At 45.2% G+C, this 20,632-nt stretch overlaps 1 protein-coding gene across 5 annotated transcripts; it reads left to right on the top strand.

Annotated features, from left to right (window-relative positions):
- Window positions 1-1,392: 1,392 nt before the first annotated feature.
- LOC121276922 (beta-1,3-galactosyltransferase 5-like) lies at window positions 1,393-16,298 on the top strand. 5 transcript variants are annotated; one of them, XM_041185586.1, is made up of 4 exons: window positions 1,420-1,538; window positions 9,752-9,786; window positions 12,368-13,535; window positions 14,385-16,298. In XM_041185586.1, exons 3-4 carry the CDS (start codon window positions 12,577-12,579, stop codon window positions 14,392-14,394), a joined length of 969 nt encoding a protein of 322 aa, XP_041041520.1. In that variant the 5' UTR covers window positions 1,420-1,538; window positions 9,752-9,786; window positions 12,368-12,576; the 3' UTR covers window positions 14,395-16,298. The 5 variants fall into 5 exon arrangements, with proteins under 5 accessions (XP_041041519.1, XP_041041517.1, XP_041041520.1 ...); XM_041185582.1 differs by lacking the exon at window positions 14,385-16,298 and having other exon boundaries at window positions 12,368-13,903; XM_041185585.1 differs by lacking the exons at window positions 9,752-9,786; window positions 14,385-16,298 and having other exon boundaries at window positions 1,393-1,529; window positions 12,368-13,903.
- The last annotated feature ends 4,334 nt before the right edge of the window (window positions 16,299-20,632 follow it).

Below are 20,632 nucleotides of genomic sequence, written 5' to 3'. Positions count from 1 at the left end.
ACTCATGTGGGTTTGTGTTGGGATTGGTGTGTGGACTTCCGATGGAATCTGTGTGTGGGTTTGTGCTGGGACAATGTGGGCTTGTGCCTGGATCTGTGTGTGGGTCTGTGCCAGGACCTGTGTGAGAGTTTGTTCTGGGACCTGTGTGTGGGTCTGTGCTGGGTCCTGTGTGTTGGTCTGTGCTGGGACTGTGTGAGGGTTTGTGCTGGGACCTGTGTGAGGGTTTGTGCTGGGACCTGTGTGTTGGTCTGTGCTGGGACTGTGTGAGGGTTTGTGCTGGGACTGTGTGTGGGTCTGTACTGGGACCTGTGTGTTGGTCTGTGCTGGGACTGTGTGAGGGTTTGTACTGGGACTGTGTGTGGGTCTGTGTTGGGACTGTGTGCGGTTCAGTGCTGGGACTTGTGTGTGGGCCTGTGCTGGGACCTGTGTGTGGGTCTGTGCTGGGACTGTGTGAGGGTCTGTACTGGGACCTGTGTGTGGGTCTGTGCTGGGACTGTGTGTGGGTCTGTGCTGGGACCTGTGTGTGGGTCTGTACTGGGTCCTGTGTGTTGGTCTGTGCTGGGACTGTGTGAGGGTTTGTACTGGGACTTGTGTGTGGGTCTGTGCTGGGACTGTGTGTGGGTCTGTGCTGGGACCTGTGTGTGGGTCTGTGCTGGGACTGTGTGAAGGTTTGTACTGGGACCTGTGTGTGGGTTTGTGCTGGGATCTGTGTGTGTAGGGTTTGTGCTGGGACCTGTGTGTGGGTCTGTGCTGGGACTGTGTGAGGGTTTGTACTGGGACCTGTATGTGGGTCTGTGCTGAGACCTGTGTGTAGGGTCTGTGCTGGGACAGTGTGAGGGTTTGTGCTGGGACCTGTGTGTGGGTCTGTGCTGGGACCTGTGTGTTGGGTTGAGTTGGGTTTTGTGCTGATACAGTGCTTGTTTTGGGGATTTTCTCAGAATGATGCTGGGTGTTTTGCAGTCGTGCACATTTCACACGAAACAAACTAAATCCCAACAACAATGCGGCCCCTGTAATCAATTATAAAACAAACCCAGAGCTCAGGGTTATATCACTGTAAAGGAGGAGCCTTCAGAGTTAGTAACACTAAGATTCAACTCTTTCAATGTCTGAGTTTATAGGAATCTGGCACTTGAAATAAATGTTGTTATCCATTGGTGACTTTCATCTTAAATTGAATTTATTCCCAAATTAATTTAATGCTAAGCAGTATATCCCATCTGGGTTAAACTGATCCAATTACACGGAGCATGTCCCAGATTCCCAGGAATGGAACAATTCCCCATCCAACCCCCCCTCCAACCATTGGCTCATTGCAACAATCAACTTCTGCTGTCAATCAAAGCGGTCGGTGCGGTGATTGGAGCGTTCAGCTGTCCATCATACCGCGGGGGGTAGGCGATGGGCGGTGTCCGATGGAGAGTTGGAGAGAGGCCGAAGTTAGCGGAGCGAACCCGGGACCAGCGGGAGGAATAGCGTCTTCCAGCGCTCTCCGTGCGGGGTCTGAATTCGAGACTGTGCTGGGCTCTGTGTGTAGGGTCTGTACTGGGTCTGTGTGTAGGGTTTGTGCTGGGATCTGTGTGTAGGGTCTGTGCTGGGATCTGTGTGTAGGGTTTGTGCTGGGATCTGTGTGTGTAGGGTCTGTGCTGGGATCTGTGTGTAGGGTCTGTGCTGGGATCTGTGTGTAGGGTTTGTGCTGGGATCTGTGTGTAGGGTCTGTGCTGGGATCTGTGTGTAGGGTTTGTGCTGGGATCTGTGTGTGTAGGGTCTGTACTGGGATCTGGGTGTAGGGTTTGTACTGGGATCTGTGTGTAGGGTTTGTGCTGGGATCTGTGTGTAGGGTCTGTGCTGGGATCTGTGTGTAGGGTTTGTGCTGGGATCTGTGTGTGTAGGGTCTGTACTGGGATCTGGGTGTAGGGTTTGTACTGGGATCTGTGTGTAGGGTTTGTGCTGGGATCTGGGTGTAGGGTTTGTACTGGGATCTGTGTGTAGGGTTTGTGCTGGGATCTGTGTGTGTAGGGTCTGTACTGGGATCTGTGTGTGTAGGGTCTGTACTGGGATCTGTATGTGTAGGGTTTGTGCTGGGATCTGTGTGTGTAGGGTTTGTGTTGGGATCTGTGTGTGTAGGGTCTGTGCTGGGATCTGTGTGCAGGATCTGTGCTGGGCTCTGTGTGTAGGATCTGTGCTGGGTCTGTGTGTCTAGGGTTTGTACTGGGATCTGTGTGTAGGGTTTGTGCTGGGATCTGTGTGTGTAGGGTTTGTGCTGGGATCTGTGTGTAGGGTCTGTACTGGGTCTGTGTGTCTAGGGTTTGTGCTGGGATCTGTGTGTGTAGGGTTTGTGCTGGGATCTGTGTGTGTAGGGTTTGTGCTGGGATCTGTGTGTGTAGGGTTTGTGCTGGGATCTGTGTGTGTAGGGTTTGTGCTGGGATCTGTGTGTAGGGTCTGTGTGTAGGGTCTGTGCCGGGACCTGTGTGTAGGGTCTGTGCCGGGACCTGTGTGTAGGGTCTGTGCCGGGATCATTGTGCGGGTCAGTATTGGAACTGTCTGGGTTTGTTCTTTGATCTGGTTATGTGCTGGGACCTGTGTGTGTGTGTTTGTGCTGGGTTTTGTGCTGATATAGTGCCTGTTTTGGGGATTTTCTCAGACTGATGCTGGGTGTTTTGCCATCATGCACATTTCTCAGAAAGCAAACTAAATCCCAACAACATTGCGTTCCCTATAATCTGTTGCTTCATTAAATTTTATGACTTTCATCGAGATAACGGGAGCCTTAAGATAGTCTGGAAGTCCGCTTATTTGCGATAAGAATGTTTGGTTCTAAGGATTAATATTTTGGACTCATCATTCCAAATGTCTAATTGGTGTATCGTTATGAATATCTTTTGTCCTGTGGAACTCTCATTGAGACTGGCGCTTTTTGGTTGAGATAACTGCTTTGCTATCATATGTTTTTGAAGTATCTGCGAGTGCTTGGTATGAGTTAATTATAAATGGTAAAGGAATACATAGTGGTGCATAATCTTACAGAAATTACAAAAGTGCAGAAATTACACAAAGTCTGTACATAATACACATAAAATCAGTGCATAAAGGTGACGGTGAGGTAAAGATATGGCAACGCGATTCACTTACAAACAGAACATGACACATTCAACGAATACAATATTCCTGAGTAATAAAAGTCAAGAGAACTACATTGTTTCAAAAGCTGATTACAGAACTTAATTTTTACAGAACCAAACCTGGTTACATACTGTGAAGGAAAGTGACTTCTCCTTTTAAAACATCCCAAGTTAAACTACATTAATTTTTTTATTCATTCACGGGATGTGGGCTTCGCTGGCTGGGCCAGCATTTATTGCCCATCCCTAGTTGGCCTTGAGAAGGTGGTGGTGAGTTGCCTTCTTGAGCCACTGCAGTTCATGTGGTGTAGGTACACCCACAGTGCTGGTAGGGAGGGTGTTCCAAGGTTTTGACCCAGCGACATTGAAGGAATAACTTGGAGGGGAACTTCCAGCTGGCGGTGTTTCCATCTATCTGCTGCCCTTGTCCTTCTAGATGGTAGTGGTCGTGGCTTTGGGAGGTGCTGTTTAAGGAGCCTTGGTGAATTCCTGCAGTGCATCTTGTAGATGGTACACACTGCTGCTACTGTGTGTTGGTGGTGGAGGGAGAGAATGTTTGTGGATGTGGCGCCAATCAAGTGGGTTGCTTTGTCCTGGAAGGTGTCAAACTTCTTGAGTGTTGTGGAGCTGCATTCATCCAGTCAAATGTTGAGTATTCCATCACATTCCTGTGCCTTATAGATGGTGGAAAGGCTTTGGGGAGTCAGGAGGTGGGTTACTCATTGCACTATTCCCAGCCTCTGACCTGCTCCTGTAGCCACAGTATTTATATGGCTAGTCCAGTTCAATTTCTGGTCAATGGTAACTCCCAGGATGTTGATAATAGGGGATTCAGTGATGGTAATGCCATTGACCATCAAGGGGCGATGGTTGGATTCTCTCCTGTTGAAGATGGTCATTGTCTGACGCTTGTGTGGCATGAATGTTACTTACTGCATTTGGACATGGACTGCTTCAGTATCTGAGGAGTTGAAAATGGCGCTGAACGTTATGCAGTCATCAGCGAACATCCCCACTTCTGATTTTATGATGGAAGAAAGGACCTGATAGGTTGATCCTAGGATATTAAAGGAAGTAGCTACAGAGATAGTGAATGTACTGGTAGTAATCTTCCAAGAACCCTTAGCTTCTAGAAAAGTCCCAGAGGATTGGAAAACTGCCAATGTAACACCCTTATTCAAAAAGGGAGGGAGACAATAAACAGGTAACTAAAGGCCAGTTAGCTTAACATCTGTCATTGGGAAAATGTTAGAGTCTATTATAAATGATGTAATAGCAGAGCATTTAGAAATGCATAATCTAATCAAGCAGGGTCAGCATGGCTTCATGAAGGGGAAATCATGCCTGACAAATTTATTAGAATTCTTTGAGGAGGTAATAAGCAGGATAGATAAAGGGGAACCAGTAGATATATATTTGGATTTCCAAAAGCTGTTCGATAAGGTACCGCACATAAGGCTACTTAATAAGAGCCCATGGTGTTGGAGGGTAGTATATTAGCATGGATAGAGGACTGGCTAACTAATAGAAGACAGAGAGGTGGGATAAGGGGGGTATTTTCAGGATGGCAACCTGTAACTAGTGGAGTGCCATAGGGATCAATGCTGGGGCCTCAATTATTTACAATATATATGAATGATTTAGATGAGGGAAATGAATGTACTATCACCAAATTTGCGGATGATACAAAAATAGGTGGGAAGGCAAGTGGTGAGGTTGACACAAAGAGTCTACAGAGGTTAAGTGAATGGGCAAAAAAGTGGCAGGTGGAATATAATGTGGGAAAATGTGAGGTTATGCACTTTAGCAGGAAGAATAAAGGAGCTGAATATTATTTAAATGGAGAAAGACTGCAGAAAGCTGCAACACAGAGGGATTTGGGAGTCCTTGTGCATGAATCACAAAAAGCTAGCATACAAGTTCAGCAGGTAATAGGGAAGGCAAATGGAATGTTGGCCTTTATTTCAAAGGGAATGGAGTTTAAAAATAGGGAACTCTTGCTAAAACTATACAAGGCACTAGTTAGACCACACCTAGAATACTGTGAACAATTTTGGTCCCTTTATCTAAGGAAAGATACACAGCATTGGAGGCAGTCCAGAGAAGGTTCACTAGGCTGATCCCGGGTATGGAGGGATTTTCTTATGAGGAGAGGTTGAGTAGGTTGGGCCTGTACACATTGGAGTTTAGAAGCATGAGAGGCGACCTTATTGAAACATATAAGATTCTTAGGGGACTTGACAGGGTAGATGCTGAGAGGTTGTTTCCCCTTGTGGGAGAGTCTAGGACCAGAGGGCTTAATCTCAGAGTAAGGGGTCACCCATTTAAGACAGAGATGAGGAGGAATTTCTTCTCTCAGAGGGTAGTGAATCTGTGGAATTCTTTACCACAGAGGCTGGGTTGTTAAGTACATTCAAGGCTGAGATAGACAGATTTTTAATCAGTAAGGGAATCAAGGGTTATGGGGATAAAGGCAGGAAAGTGGAGTTGAGGATTATCAGATCAACCATGATCTCATTGAATGGGGGAGCAGACTCGATGGGCCGAATGGCCTACTTCTGCTTCTGCTCCTACGTCTAATGGTCTAATGATGAAGCAGCTGAAGCTGGCTTGTGACGGGTTCATGTGCAGGCTTGCGCCAAGCCTGTGTCTGCGCAGGCTTGCGCTGCAGCAGGTACATGCGCAGGCTTGCTGCGGGGTTGTGTGTCTGTTTTGCTGAGTTTCTGCTGGCTTTGTGTGTGACCGATTGGTCTTGGAGGGAATGCAGTTTTGATTCCAAAACTACAAGATGAGACTACATAATCTAAATTACCTGGAATTAGGGTTGATTTTGTCAAAGTTTTCAAGATTGTCTGGGAAACAGGTAGAGTGAGGAGTCTAGGACTCAGAGCCAAACCTTCAGGAGTGAAGTGAAGCAACACTCGTACACAGACACGTTGGGAGATGTTTGAAACTCTCTCCCACAGACAGCGATGCCAGATCTATTGTTAATTTTAACATTCAGATTCATAGCTTTTTTAACCAAATGTATTAAGTGATTTGGGGCAATGATTAGCCACAATCTCCTTGAATTGCGGAACAGGTTTGAGGGGCTAAATGGCCGACCCCTATTCCTGATGGGACTGCTCATGCAAGTACAGTATCGATGAGTCTAATTTGGGGGGGTGGGTGGGGGTGGCGTGGTTTATCAAAATGAAACTGGGATGATTTGCATTGATTGGAGGCAGGGAGTTAGTTAACAGAGACTCCGGGACCAGCAGGGGTTAATGGGGACCCTCTACCATTTTTTTACTTGTTCATGGGATATGGGAGTCGCTGACTAGGCCAGCATTCATTGCCCATCCTTAATTGCCCTTGATCAGAGGGCAGTTAAGAGTCAACCACATTGCTGTGGGTCTGCAGTTACACGTAGGCCAGACCAGGTAAGGATGGCAGATTTCCTTCCCTAAAGGGCATTAGTGAACCAGATGTGCTTTTATGATGATGGTTTCATGGTTAATCAGCAATGGTTTCGTGGTCATCACCAGAGCTTTAATTCCAGATTTTTATTGAATTCAAATTTCACCATCTGCCTTGGTGGGATTCGAACCCAGGTCCCCAGAGCATTACCCAGGAGTCACTGGAATACTAGTCCAGTGACAATACCACTATGCCACCACCTCCCTCCATCTGCCCATCATCAACAGAGAATAATCAGGCTGGTGGTCTTTTCATAACCTAGGTAACAGTGATAGATCACGGGGCAAATATAGAAAAATGTGAGGTAATATAGATGTAGTAATGATGTTATGATATGGCGGGTGGTAATATACATACAAGATTACAGTTACACAGTTAAGCTTAGTCTTATAACATTTCCCAAAAAATTTCTACTTAGCTAGACTCACAAATAAACACCCTTTTCCAGGCAACTGTCCCTATAGATTCTTGATATGTAAAAAATTCAGCAATATTACCACAAGGCGCCCACTGTTGCTATAGGGGAGGTATTTCACAAGCTCTCCATTTCACTCGACAATGGAGATCCAAGGCTTGTAACAAAACCTTGCTTTCTGGACCGAACAAACACTTCTCTGGGGTGGCTAGAGGCTGCTTATTTCACCAGTCTGTCCTTGCACAGCACACTCTTCAAGATCATATGGCCACACATCTCATACAGCTTTCAATCCTTCCTTAATAATGTTTTTGCTTTTTCAGCTTTAAACCCAATGTTCTTAACTTTCTTTGGAAGTTACATTTCCAAGAATATAAAAATCTTTCAAGTTGTCTTTATCGCCACTACTTTTGGGAAAAATAAATGTAGTAACTTTGCTTTAATCGTTTATGATCTTTGCCAGTTGTAAAACTTCCTTTGATTGCTCTTTAAAATTCAACAGATAAAAATTCAACTCCTCATTCATCTCCTAATGCAAATTCCTAATCATGTATTTACCAGTATCCTATCTTGGCTTGTTTATCTCCACTTCAAAATGCCTGCTTTTACACCTCTCCCTTCGATGAGTTAAAACTTGCAGTCCGACTGTCTTCAGTTTAATTAAATTAGTCATACACACGCACAAACATACACACAGCCCCCACAAGCCTGCTTCACTGTATCCCACAGTAATATTAGAAAAAATGATATTTTTCTTAGGTTACAGGTCTTAGGTTACAGAAGAGATTATTAGAATAGCACCAGGAATGAGGGACCTCAGTTAAGTGGAGATGTAGGACTGGAGAAGCTGAGGTTGTTATCTTTGGAGCAGAGAAAATAAAGGGAAGATTTAATAGAGGTTTGCAAAATCATGAAAGGTTTGAACAGGGTAAATAAGGAGAAACTGTTTTCCAGAAAGCTTTTGATAAAGTCCCACATAAGAGGTTAGTGTGCAAAATTAAAGCACATGGGATTGTGGGTAATATATTGGCATGGATTAAGAATTGGTTAGCAGACAGGAAACAGAGAGTATCATTTATTGCGAGGGGAATTGAATACAAAAGTAGGGAGGTTATGCTCGAGTTGTACAGGGCACTAGTGAGACCACATTTGGTGTAGTTTACAGTATTGGTCACTTTATTTAAGGAAGGATGTAAATGTGTTGGAAGCAGTTCACAGAAGGTTTACCAGACTAATACCTGGAGTGGGCAGATTGTCTTATGAGGAAAGATTGGACAGGTTAGGCTTGTATCCACTGGAGTTTAGAAGAGTGAGAGGTGACTTGATTGAAACATATAAGATCCTGAAGGGTCTTGACAGGGTGGATGTGGAGAGGATGTTTCCTCTTGTGGAAGAATCTAGAACTAGGGGTCACTGTTTAAAAATAAGGGGTCGTCCATTTAAAACAGAGATGAGGCAAAACTTTTTCACTCAGGGTCGTGAGTCTTTGGAACCCTCTTCCTGAAAAGACAGTGGAAGCAGAGTCTTTGAATATTTTTAAGGCAGAGGTGGGCAGATTCCTAGTAAGCAGAGGGATGATAGGTTATCAGGGGTGGGTGGGATGTAGATTTCAGGTTACTATCGGATCAGCCATGATCTTATTCAATGGCGCAGCAGGCCTGAGGGGCCGATTGGCCTACACTTCCTTGTTTGCAGTAAGAATAAATGGGTCTTTTTCGGAGTGTCAGGCAGTGACAATAGGGTACCGCAGGGATCAGTGCTTGGGCCCCAGCTATTCATAATCAATGATTTGGATGAGGGAACCAAATGCAATATTTCCAAGTTTGCTGATGACATGAAACTTGGTGAGAATGTGAGCGATGAGGAGGATGTTAAGAGGCTTCAAGGTGATTTAGACAAGTTGAATGAGTGGGCAAATACATGGCAGATGCAGTATAATGTGAATAAGTGTGAAGTTATCCACTTTGGTAGGAAAAACAGAATGGCAGATTATTATGTAAATGGTGATAGATTGGGAAATGTTGATGTACAAAGGGACCTGGGTGTCCTTGTACACCAATCACTGACAGCAAACATGCAGGTACAGAAAGCAGTTAAGAAGGCAAATGGTATGTTGGCCTTCATTGTGAGAGGACTTGAGTACAGGAGCAAGGATGTCTTACTGTAGCTGTACAGGGCCTTGGTGAGACCACAGCTGGAGTATTGTGTGCAGTTTTGGTCTCCTTTCCTAAGAAATGATACACTTGCCATAGAGGGAGTGCTGCAAAGGTTCATCAGACTGATTCCTGGGATGGCAGGATTGTCGTATGAGGAGCGATTGGGCTGACTAGGCCTGTATTCACTGGAGTTTAAAAGAATGAGAGGGGATCTCATTGAAATGTATAAAATTCTGGCAGGGATGGACAGACTGGATGCAGGGACGATGTTTCCTCTGGCTGGAGGAGGGGGGTCTAGAACAAGGGGTCACAGTCTCAGGATATGGGATAGACCATTTAGGACTGAGATGAGGAGAAACTTCTTCACTCAGAGGGTGGTTAACCAGTGGAATTCTCTATCACAGAAGGTTGTGGAGACCAAACCATGGAATACATTTAGGAGGGAAGTAGATTTCTGGACTCTAAAGGGGTCAGGGGTATGGAGAGAGATCAGGAGCAGAGCATTGAGGTAGAGGATCAGCCATGATCGTATTGAATGGCGGAGCAGGCTCAAAGGACAGAGTGGCCTAATCCTGATACTATTTTCTGTGTTTCTAAAGGTTGGACACCTGAAGACACCGATTAAAGTTAATTGGTAAGAGAACCAGAGGGGTTTATGAGGAAACCCGTTTTTATACAGTGATCTGGAATGAGCTAGCTGAAAGGGCAGTGGAAGCAGATTCAATCATAACTTTCAGTAGAGAATCCGATAAATGCTCGGAGAGAAAAAGCGAGCTGGGAGTGGGACTAACTGGATAGTTCTTTAAAAGAGCCAGCACAGGCACACAGGGCTGAATGACCCCCTTCTGTGCTGCATCCCCCTCCTCCTCCAGGTACCATGCCCTAAGAGGCCCTAAGTGACCGTGGACTTCAATTGGATTGGTCCATGGTTCTGCTTGGCATTGGTTTGCCATTGCCTTCTGCAGTATGACTGATCAGGAAACTCTCCTGCTCTTACTGCTGCCATCAGTCCTTTGGGAGGATTTACAGGCTGACCATCAACCTGTTTGGCCATGTTATGAATGCACCTTCCACAACCATCAAGTCCTGAAATGGGACTCGAACGAGTAGCTTCTGGCCCAGAGGTAGGGACGCTACCACTGTGCCACAAGAGCACTCTTGTGCTGTATCATTCTATGATTTTATGACTGCGAGGTTGATATAGATAATTAAGACGTGATGCATTTTTGTAGGAGGAATAAAAAGGCCACATACGGCTTGGATAATTAGAGTTTGAGTGGCAAAGAGGAGTGCAAAAGGAGCTAGGTGATCACTGAGAAGTAACAATGCAGGTTAATAAAGTGAAAAAAAAAGCAAACCAAGCACCGGGGTTCATTTCTCGAGGGATAGAATTAAAAAGCAGGGAGATCATGTTAAACGTGCACAGAGCATTTGTCACATTGTGAACGGTTCTGGTCTCCGTGTTGTAGAAAGATTACAAGGGGCACTGGAGAAGATGCAAAAAAAATTACAAGAATGACACTAGAACTGAGAGAATCTGCTTATCAGTAGAGGCTGATCATGTTGGGAATCTTCTCTAGGCTGAGGGCCGATCAGATAGAAATCTTTGAGCTATTAAAAGGTTATAACAGGATAAATGTGAAGATTCTAGAACCAGGGGACACAGATTCAAGATAAGTGGCAGAAGGTGTAGGGGGGACATGAGGAAGAACTTTTTTACGCAGAGGGTAGTGGGTGTCTGGAATTCACTGCCCAAGTTGGTGGTAGAGGCAGAAATTTTATATTCTTAAAAAATACCTGGATCTGCACCTTAAGTGCTGTAAGCTGCAGGGCTATGGGCTGGACGTAGGAAAGGGGGATTAGAAAGGGCACCTGGGTGTCCTCGGGTTGGCATGGACAAGGTGGGCTGAATGGCCTCCTTCTGTGCTGTAACTTTTCTATGGTTCTCTGGTTTTTATGTTCCAATTGTCAGGGGGGCATCCAAACTAGAGGTCATAATACAAAATAATAAATTCAATTGGGAATTCAGGAGAACTTTACCCGAAGTATAGAATAATATAGGTGCGTTTAAGGGAATCTAGATAAACACATGGGGTAGAAAGGAATCAGAGGTCATGCTGATAGGGTTAAATGAAGTAGGGTTAAATGAGTGAAGAGGCTCACGTAGAGCACTCACATCAATATGTTGGGCTGAATGCTTGTTTCTGTGCTGTAGACTTGATGTAAAATTTCTCTTAAGCATTCCTTGCTTCTCCATAGATCTTCAGGGTTGACTTAACCCAGCCTTGAGAGAGAGAGTGAGAGAGGCAGAACAGGTGTAGCAGCTGGAATGGTTGCACTTAATCCATGTTTGCTGCTTTTTATAACTTTTCAGACAAGTACAAGGCATAATGTCACATTGATTTTAGGAGTCCTCAACTTGTATCAGGACAACTGATCTATGATGACAGACTGAGTCTCCCCCTGGCCCTGATTTCTTACAGATACTGCTGCAGAGATCTGTGTTGACACACGTGCTCTGTCAGTCAGCTAGAAGTTGAGTTGACTGTTTAAAACTGGTAATGAATGTTACACGTTCCACTTGATCTTAACCTTAACTGACTCCTCTCTCCCTTGAAAGTCCTGGAATCCCACTGCGTCAAGCTGAGATCAGCAATGTTGGAATTATTTCAGACTTGCTTACTGAGGGAGGAGTGGAAGGAATCTCACCCTTTATGCAGTGGCTCTGGTCGTTGAGATATTTTATCTTCCTGTTATTGTTCACTCGAAAACATTAATTTCCTGGGCCACTCCCACTCTGACCTCTCCGTCCTTGGCCTCCTAATACTGTTCCAGCGGAGCTCAGTGTGAGCTCAAGGAAGAGCACCTCCTCTGGCGATGAGGCACTTTACAGTCCTCCGGACTCAACACCGAGTTCTAACAATTTCAGATCATAATTAACATTCCCATTTTCGGAGGCAGTGGCTGCTAGTAATCTTCCTGCTGAAACCATTTACACCTCCTCTGGACTCCTATCTTCTTTACTTGCACCAGTGCCTTGCACTGTAAACACTTTAGTCGTTTCATCATTCCTGCCGTTCGTCATCACATACTTTTGTTCTGACCTCCCCTCCCCCTTTCCATGCCTCTGTTCTGGGCTTCAAGACTCTAATTTCTAACTATGATGGAAGGTCCACGGGCCTGAATCATTAACTCTGTTTCTCCTCTCTCCACAGATGCTGCCTGACCTGTTGTGTTTTCAGCATTTCCTGATTTGACTACAAATGTCCTCCTTTGGCCTTAAAGCTACCCTGTGGCCGTGAGAGAGAGGGAAGGGGAGCAATCTCGTTGCTTCTGCCTATTTCTTACCCGGATCCAAGGCTGAGGCTACACCAGCAGACTTGGGTGTTGCGCGTGGTCCTAACCCAGTCGTTATGGATGATGAATGTTTCCTCCTCGTATGCGAGGATTCGAAACTCTTCACGTTGAAGCGATGAAGTTAAAAACCTACGTGAAAGTCCTTGCGCTTGCGTTGCTCCTGGCGTCTGCTTTTCTGATGTTACGTTTCCACGTGACCTGGGGACTGACCCAGGAATCCAGCCGGTCAGTGGGGGACCTCCGCAACCTGCTGGAGCAGGTGAAGAGCAAGGAAGAAGACCAGATCGCCGACAGGAGTTCCGGGATTGACTTTGAGGCGCTGCACAGTTGGCAACATGAGTCTCCTCCTTGTAAGAAGGGGCAGGTCCTTCTGGTCCTGGTGACATCAGCCCAGTCCAACATTGACCGTCGGAATGCCATTCGCAACACCTGGGCGCTGGAGCGGTGGGAGAGTCCCTTCCCCTGGCAAGTGGTGTTCCTGGTTGGCTGGGCCTCGCAAGAAGGAGCAGCCGACACAATCCGATCGGAGCAGGACGAGTTCCAGGATCTGCTGGTCGGAAGCTATCTGGACACTTACAGGAACCTGACGCTGAAGGTCATGCACGGGTTGAAGTGGGCAGTGAGCACCTGCCGGCCCACGTACATCCTCAAAACTGACGACGATTGCTTTGTGAACACGGATAGACTGCCTCGCTTTCTGGTCAGGGACAACCCAGTTCGAACCAGGCTGTACGTGGGCTCTCTGTTCGCGGCCGAGAAGAGGGAAGTCATCCGGAATCCTTGGAGCAAATGGTACGTGTCGTGGCAGGACTACAGGAAGGAACGCTACCCTCCCTACGCAAGTGGGGTGGGCTATGTGCTCTCGCTGGACGTTGCTGCTGCCATCCTGAGGGTGGCGACGTCTGTCCGCCCGATTCCCGTCGAGGATGCCTACGTCGGAATCCTGGCAGAGGCGGCTGGAATTCCGGCGCTATCGAGCAGCCGTTTCACCAAACACAACGTGAACTGGAGAGTGTGCAACTACAGGTACTTGATGGTCATTCATCACCTCAGCACTCAAGAGCAACAGATAGCCCATAATAACATGGTCCGGGCCCGGACAGCTTGTCGCGGTAATCCAGACATCACCAGGTGGAGCTGAAGATGTTGATCTACAGAATCAAGCCCTTTAATCATCTTGGAGGGAAACCATTTTCTCTGGTTGGCAGAGTCCAGAATAAGTGGGCACTACCTTAAAATCAGATGATGTCAGGAAGCACTTCTTCACACACAGGGTAGTGGAAATACTCACTTGGCAATACAGAGTTTGAATCTTGCTGAAAAGTGAGACACAGGTTACTGAAGCTTTTCATCTTGCCCTCATCAGGACAAATGCAAGAATGCCTAATTTCAGAGGATCACAACAATTTATACTAGAGGAGAAAAGGGTGCTGATTGGTTGGCAAGACGACCCTGATTGGCTGAGGCATGGGAACTTGGCTCCCTGTTGCTTTCTCCTTGGTAATGCCTCGGCCAATCAAGGTAATCATGCCAACCAATCAGCACCCTTTTCTCCTATAGTATTAACTGTTGTGATCATTTGAAAGGTGGCATTTTTGCATTTGTCCTGACGAGTGCAGGATAAAAGGCTTCGTTAACATGTGTCTCTTTATCAGCAAGATTTGGATAGTGGAAATCTACTCTTTCCCCTCCAAAAAGCTGTTGAGACTTGGAGATCAGTTTAAAAAAAATATCAAAACTAAGGTCAATAGATCCGGTTAGACAAGAGTATTAAGGGTTACAGAACCCAAGGCAGGTGAATGGTTTTAAGATACAGATTGTTAGGAATGATGTCTAACTTTAAGTTTGATTTATATTTATATTTGTGTGTTTCAGTTTAATTTAGGTATTTTTTCGTAAGCTCGGTGCCAGAAAGTCTGGAGGGTCTCCAAGCAAAACGTAAGGTTTTCCGGATGTGTTGGTGTATATGCATTTTTAATGAGGTTTCACAACCCTGGAAGTAACGAGATGGGTTACAAAGGGGTTAGCCGTTTAGTGATTTTTATCACAACAAAGTAGAAAAAAACTGTGCTGATGCCTAGTGACAGGGGTCTAGTGACACACAGACTGACACAGGGAAAGACAGAAGGGAAGTTCGGAGAGTGTATGTCAGAGAGGGAAGACAGGAGTTCAAAGCTCTCTGATGGGAAGTACTGCAAGACTGCTGGGGGACTGAGTTTAGGGAGTGCGTGTGTTTTCTCTGCAGTTGAGGTAACTGAGTTTTTGGCGTGTAAGTTCAGGGAGAGACACCAGCTGGGGAAAAAGCATCGAGTGAGTGCTCAGAAATCTGCTGGAAGAAAACCATTTCCAACTGGGACAGCCCAAGCAAGAAGCATTGGTGTTAAGGTGGTGGTAAGTCTTCACTGGGTTTTTGTGCCTGTGAGGGTATTTCTGGGATAAAAGGAATAGTGTGAGTTTGAATCATTTTCTGGTGTTTGTATTGAGACCTTTACAACCTTTTTCTGTCTGGTGTGAGATTGTTCATTTTTTCTTGTTTAAAAAATGTTTTATTCTTTATGTTAAAAGTTATGTTTAAAGTAAATTCCTGTGAATTTGTTCAGTAACTTTCCTCCACGGTTTCTAAAATAAAAACAAAGTTAGGATCTACCAAGCCAGGTTTCATCCCGGGATCTGACTTGTCCAGTATTAACATCAGCTGGGATGGTAACAAGATCAACAGTGATCTAATTGAATGGCGGAACAGACTTGAGGGGCTGAATGGCCTCCTCCTGTTCCTATGAAGTGGAAAGCAAAAAATTGAGCTGATAGCTAGTGGGGGAAATGGATTCAATTTGACTCTGACTGTGCTAACCTTGTTCATTGCCCAGTCTTGCATGACTCATCGCCCCCTGAGAAGTTCGACGTGGACCACACACTGATCCATTCAGCACGAATTTTGTGCAGCCCCAAGGTCTTCTAAGACCATCTTCAAATCTGACCCCAAACATCCACCACCGGTGCATTGTGGCTGCAGCTGGTATGAAATTTCTTGGGCAACACCTCCTGAGCCTGCAACCTCCCCTGCCCATAATATTGAGGGGCTACAGTTGATGGAGAACTCCCTTTGCTTCCAGGGTTGCCCTTTAAGTCACACATCATCCTGACTTTGAAATATATCAGCCTTCCTTGATTGTCACTGGGCTAATATCTCAGCTGCATACCTGAGAGCACCGGGTGAGCACAGGCTGCAGCAGTTCAAGAAGGTTCACCATCACCTTGTCAAGGGCAGTGAAGGTGGCCTTGCCAGTGATGCCCACACCCCGACAATGAACTACAAGGAAATCTTGGTGGGTACCAGGACTGACTTTGGTCATGTTTCTGGAGAATTGAGGCTGGCTGCCAATTTCAGCCATGAGTCAGTGGGTAGCAATTCTCATGTGTGAGTCAGAAGGTCCTAGGTTCAAGTTCCAATCCTGAGCCTTGAGCACAAATTCTAAGCTGAGGCTCCAGTGTGGTGCTGAGGGAGTGCTGCACTATCAGAGGTGCTTTCATTTGGATGATATCTTAAAGCGTGGCCCTGATTGTGTCGTGGTTCCTGCAGATTGGAAAGTAGCAAGTGTTGCCCCATGGTTTAAGAAGGGAGGGAGATAGCAGACGGGGAACTATAGACCTGTTAACCTTACATGAGTAGTCAGGAAAATGCTAGAATCTATTATAAAGCATGTGATAAATGGACACTTAGATAATAATGATCTGATTGGGAATAATCAACTTGGATTTATGAAAAGGGAAATCATGTTTGACAAATTTTTTGAGGATGTTACTAACAGAATTGATAAAGGGGAGTCGGTGGACGTAGTATACTTAGATTTTCAGAAGGCTTTTGATAAAGATCCCCACAGGAAGTTGGTTAGCAAAATAAAAGCACATGGGATATGAGGCAAGAAACTGGCATGGATTAAGGATTGGTTAACAGGCAGAAAACAGAGAGTAGGAATAAACGGGTCATTCTCACGCTGGCAGGCTGTGACTTGTGGGGTACCACGAAGATCAGGACTTGGGCCCCAACCATTCACAAAGATTTGGATGTGGGGACCAAATGTAATATTTCCAAGTTCATGGATGATACAAAGCCAAGCAGGAATGTGTATTGTGAGGAAGATGTAAAGTGGCTACAGGAGGATTCGGACAGACTTAGTGAGTGGGCAAGACATGGCAGATGGAATATGATGTGGAAAATGTGAGGTTAACCACTTTGGTAAGAGGAACAGATGTGCAGATTTAAAAAAAATTCATTCACGGGATGTGGGCATCACTGGCTGGGCCAGCATTTATTGCCCATCCCTAATTGCCCTTGAGAAGGTGGTGGTGAGCTGCCTTCTTGAACCGCTGCAGTCCATGTGGTGTAGGTACACCCACAGTGCTGTTAGGATTTCTTAAATGGTAAGAGATTAGAAAGTGTAGATGTACATAAGGACCTTGGTGTCCTTGTCAATAAGTCACTGAAAGCCAACATGCAGGTACAGCAAGCAATTAGGAAAGTTAATGGTATGTTAGTCCTTATCACAAAAGGATTTGAATACAGGACTAGCAAAGTCTTGCTTCAGTTATATAGAACCTTGGTTAAACCACATCTGGAGTATTGTGTGTAGTTTTGGTCCCTTTACCTTAGGTAGGATATTATTGCCGTAGAGGGAGTGCAGCAAAAGTTCATCAGATGTGTTCCCAGGATGGCAGGACTGTCTTATGAAGAGAAATTGTAGAAATTGGGCCTGTATTCTCTAGAGTTTCAAAGAATGAGAGGTGATCTCTTAAAAGCTACAAAATACTTAAAGGGATAGGCAGGGTAGATGCAGGTAAGATGGCCTTTGATAATTGTGGGAGCTTGCTGTGTGCAAATTGGGTTCCCTACGTTACAACAGTGACTACACTTCATAAATACTTAGGCTGTAAAGCACTTTAAGACATCCTGTTTTATAAATGCCAGTCTTTTTCTTCTCAATTGGTGCGTGGATCATAACAGTTCAGTGTTTTACTGCATAATCTGCACAGATTCCAGTCCAGGATGAAGGTCACATCTCTGGATGAGCTGAGGTGAAGAACGCCCCCATCTCTACCGGGGTGGGGGGCAGGTGATGAAAGATGAGGGAATGAGAGATGCTGTTGGGAGTTGTGAGGTGAACTTCCTCTGGACATCTCCTGCACCTCCCCTGTTCACTCCTGTAGTCCGGTGTAAATCCCATTTAAGTGCTAAAAGGAAGGGATTTCCCCCAAAGTTACAGCAGAGAAGCACAAGATGTTCCAAAGAAATTCAACCCATTGGTACGTCCCTGTGGAACAAATCCCAAAATTCACCTTACCTGGGATTGTAGCTTAACTTTTGTTTCATATAAATCAGAAAGGTGTGGGATTTTCACATAAATTGAATGGAGATTTGATAGAGGTGTACAAGATTATGACAGGTTTAGATAAGGAAGGCAAAGTAAAGCTGTTCTCATTAGCTGATAGTACGAGGGCAAGGAGAGGCCATAGAAAAGTTCTGGCACAGAAAGAAGCCATCGTGTCTGTGCTGGCCAAAAAAAGAGAAAATAAAGAAACCAGCCACTCATTTTTAATCCCACTTTCCAGTCGTAGCCTTGCAGATAAACAGAACTTCAGATGCAGATCCAAGTACCTTTTAAATGAGTTGAGCGTTTCAGCCTCAACCACCAACTTAGGCAGTGAATTCCAGATGCCCACCACCCTCTGGGTGAGAAAGTTTTTTCTCATGTCCCCTGTAATCCTTCTACCAATCACCTTAAATCTATTCCCCCTGGTAATTAACCCCTCAGCTAATGGCAACAGATTTTTCCTGTCTACCCTATCTAGGCCCCCTCATAATTTTGTACACCTCAAATAGGTCACCCCTTAGCCTCCTCTGTTCTAAGGAGAACAGCCCCAGCCTATTCAATCTCTCTTCATACAATTTTCAAGCCCTGGCAACATTCTTGTAAATCTCCTCCGCTCTGTCTCCAGAGCAATTATGTCCTTCCTGTAATGTGGTGACCAGAACTGTACACAAAATTCCAGTTGTGGCCTAACCAGCATTTTATACAGTTCCATAATTACATCCCAGCTTTTGTACTCAATACCGCACCCAGTAAAGGAAAGCATTCCATATGCCTACTTTACCACCTTATCCACCTGTCCTGCCACCTTAAGGGACCTGTGGACATGCACTCCAAGATCTCTCACTTCCTCAACCCTTCTCAATACCCTCCTGCTTATTGAGTATTCTCTTCCTTTGTTTTCCCTCCCCAAATGCATTACCTCACACTTTTCAGGATTGAATTCCATTTGCCACTTTTCTAAGCACTCAACCAAACCATTGATGTCTTTCTGGAGACAACAGTTATCTTTTTCACTATCAACTATAAGGCCAATTTTTGTATCATCTGCAAATTTCCCAATCATGGATCCCACAATTAAGTTGAAATCATTAATATATATGACAAACAGCAAGGACCCCGATACTGAGACCTGTGGAACATCACTGGAAACCACTTTCCATTTGCAAAAACATCCATCAACCATTACCCTTTGTTTCCTGTTGCTGAGCCAATTTTGGGTCCAACTCACCACTTTCCCATGTATCCGATGAGATCTCACTTTTCTGACCAGTCTGCTACATGGGACCTTGTCAAATGCCTTACTGAAATCCATATAGACAACATCTGCTGCATTACCCTCATCAACCCTCCTTGTTACTTCCTTAAAAAATTCTATTAATCTTCCTCTAACAAAACCATGCTGACTATCCCCGGTCAATCCACCCCCACAGATTTAAGGTTTTTGGCAAGAGATTCAGGATGGATGTGAGGAACAGCTTTTTGTTATGCAGGGAATGGTAATGACCTGGAATTCAGTGCCTGCGAGGGTGCTGGAAGCAGAGGCAATCAATGATTTCAAAAGGAAATTGAATGGGCACTTTAGGGAAATAAACTCGCAGGGCTATGGGGATAGAGTGGGGGAATGGGATGGACTGGGTTGCTCAACAGAGAGCTGGCATGGACTCGATGGGCTGAATGGCATCCTTCTGTGCCATTGTGACTCGCTGACTCTGAGAGGGAGTAAGGAAACAGGAGGAGACATGTTGAATTTGATTAAGGTCTGATAAACCCATGTGACCACATTGCAAGTGTGATCTATTTGAATCCTACACCCTGTAAAAACCACAAGGCTTGGTTGTCAAGTGCTGTTTCTCTTTAAGTGTATGTTTAAGTGATGTAGATTTAATAAATCTATTATACTTCATATCCAGTGATTATGGAATTGATGAGTGAATTACAAGTAAGAACACACCTATCCCTTCTGACATCTGCACAGACCAACAGAGGCAGTAGAAACGAATGGAATGTTTCAAACGTTCTGATTTATATAAAACATTGGAGCTTAACAGTTCTGTTGGCTTCACCAGGAATACTGCACGGTAAATAATCAGATTAGCCTTAGTGTTAACGGGATTTAGAACTGATCCCTGATTTGAGGCATACAGTGTTGGAGGGAAGATTGTGGATGAGATATTGAAGATAAGGGTTACAGACTAAAAGGATGTGGGGCTACCCATGGTTGGTCTTTTAAAGAGCCAGCACAGTGACAATGGACTGTGCTGTAAGTTTCTATGTTATGACTGGGGCTGGGGCTTGTACCTGCTAGCGTTTAGGAAGAGGCAACTTGAATGAAACATATAAAATCCCGAGGGGTCTTGATAAGGTAGATGTGGAGAGGATGATTCCACTTGTGGGAGAATCTAGAACTAAGGTGGGGGGGGTCACTGTTTAAAAATAAGGGGTCACCCATTTAAGACAGGGACGAGGAGACATTTTTTTCACCCTTGAGGGTCGTGAGTCTTTGGAACTCTCTCAAAAAGTGGTGGAAGCAGAGTCTTTCAATATTTTTAAGGCAGAGCTAGATAGATTCTTGATACGTAAGGGGTGAAAGGTCATTGGGGGAATATGGAGTTGACGTTACAATCAGATCAGCCACTATCTTATTGCGTTAGCAGGCTCGAGGGGCCGAGTGGCCTATTCCTATTTTGTATGTTGGTTACTGGGAGAAGGGGTGATTGGGAGGGAAAGGGAGTGGTTGCTGGGGTACTGGGGAGA

Source organism: Carcharodon carcharias, chromosome 4, assembly GCF_017639515.1.
Source record: "Carcharodon carcharias isolate sCarCar2 chromosome 4, sCarCar2.pri, whole genome shotgun sequence".
Classification (NCBI taxonomy): domain Eukaryota; kingdom Metazoa; phylum Chordata; class Chondrichthyes; order Lamniformes; family Lamnidae; genus Carcharodon; species Carcharodon carcharias.
This window is presented reverse-complemented; position numbering and strand designations above follow the sequence as displayed.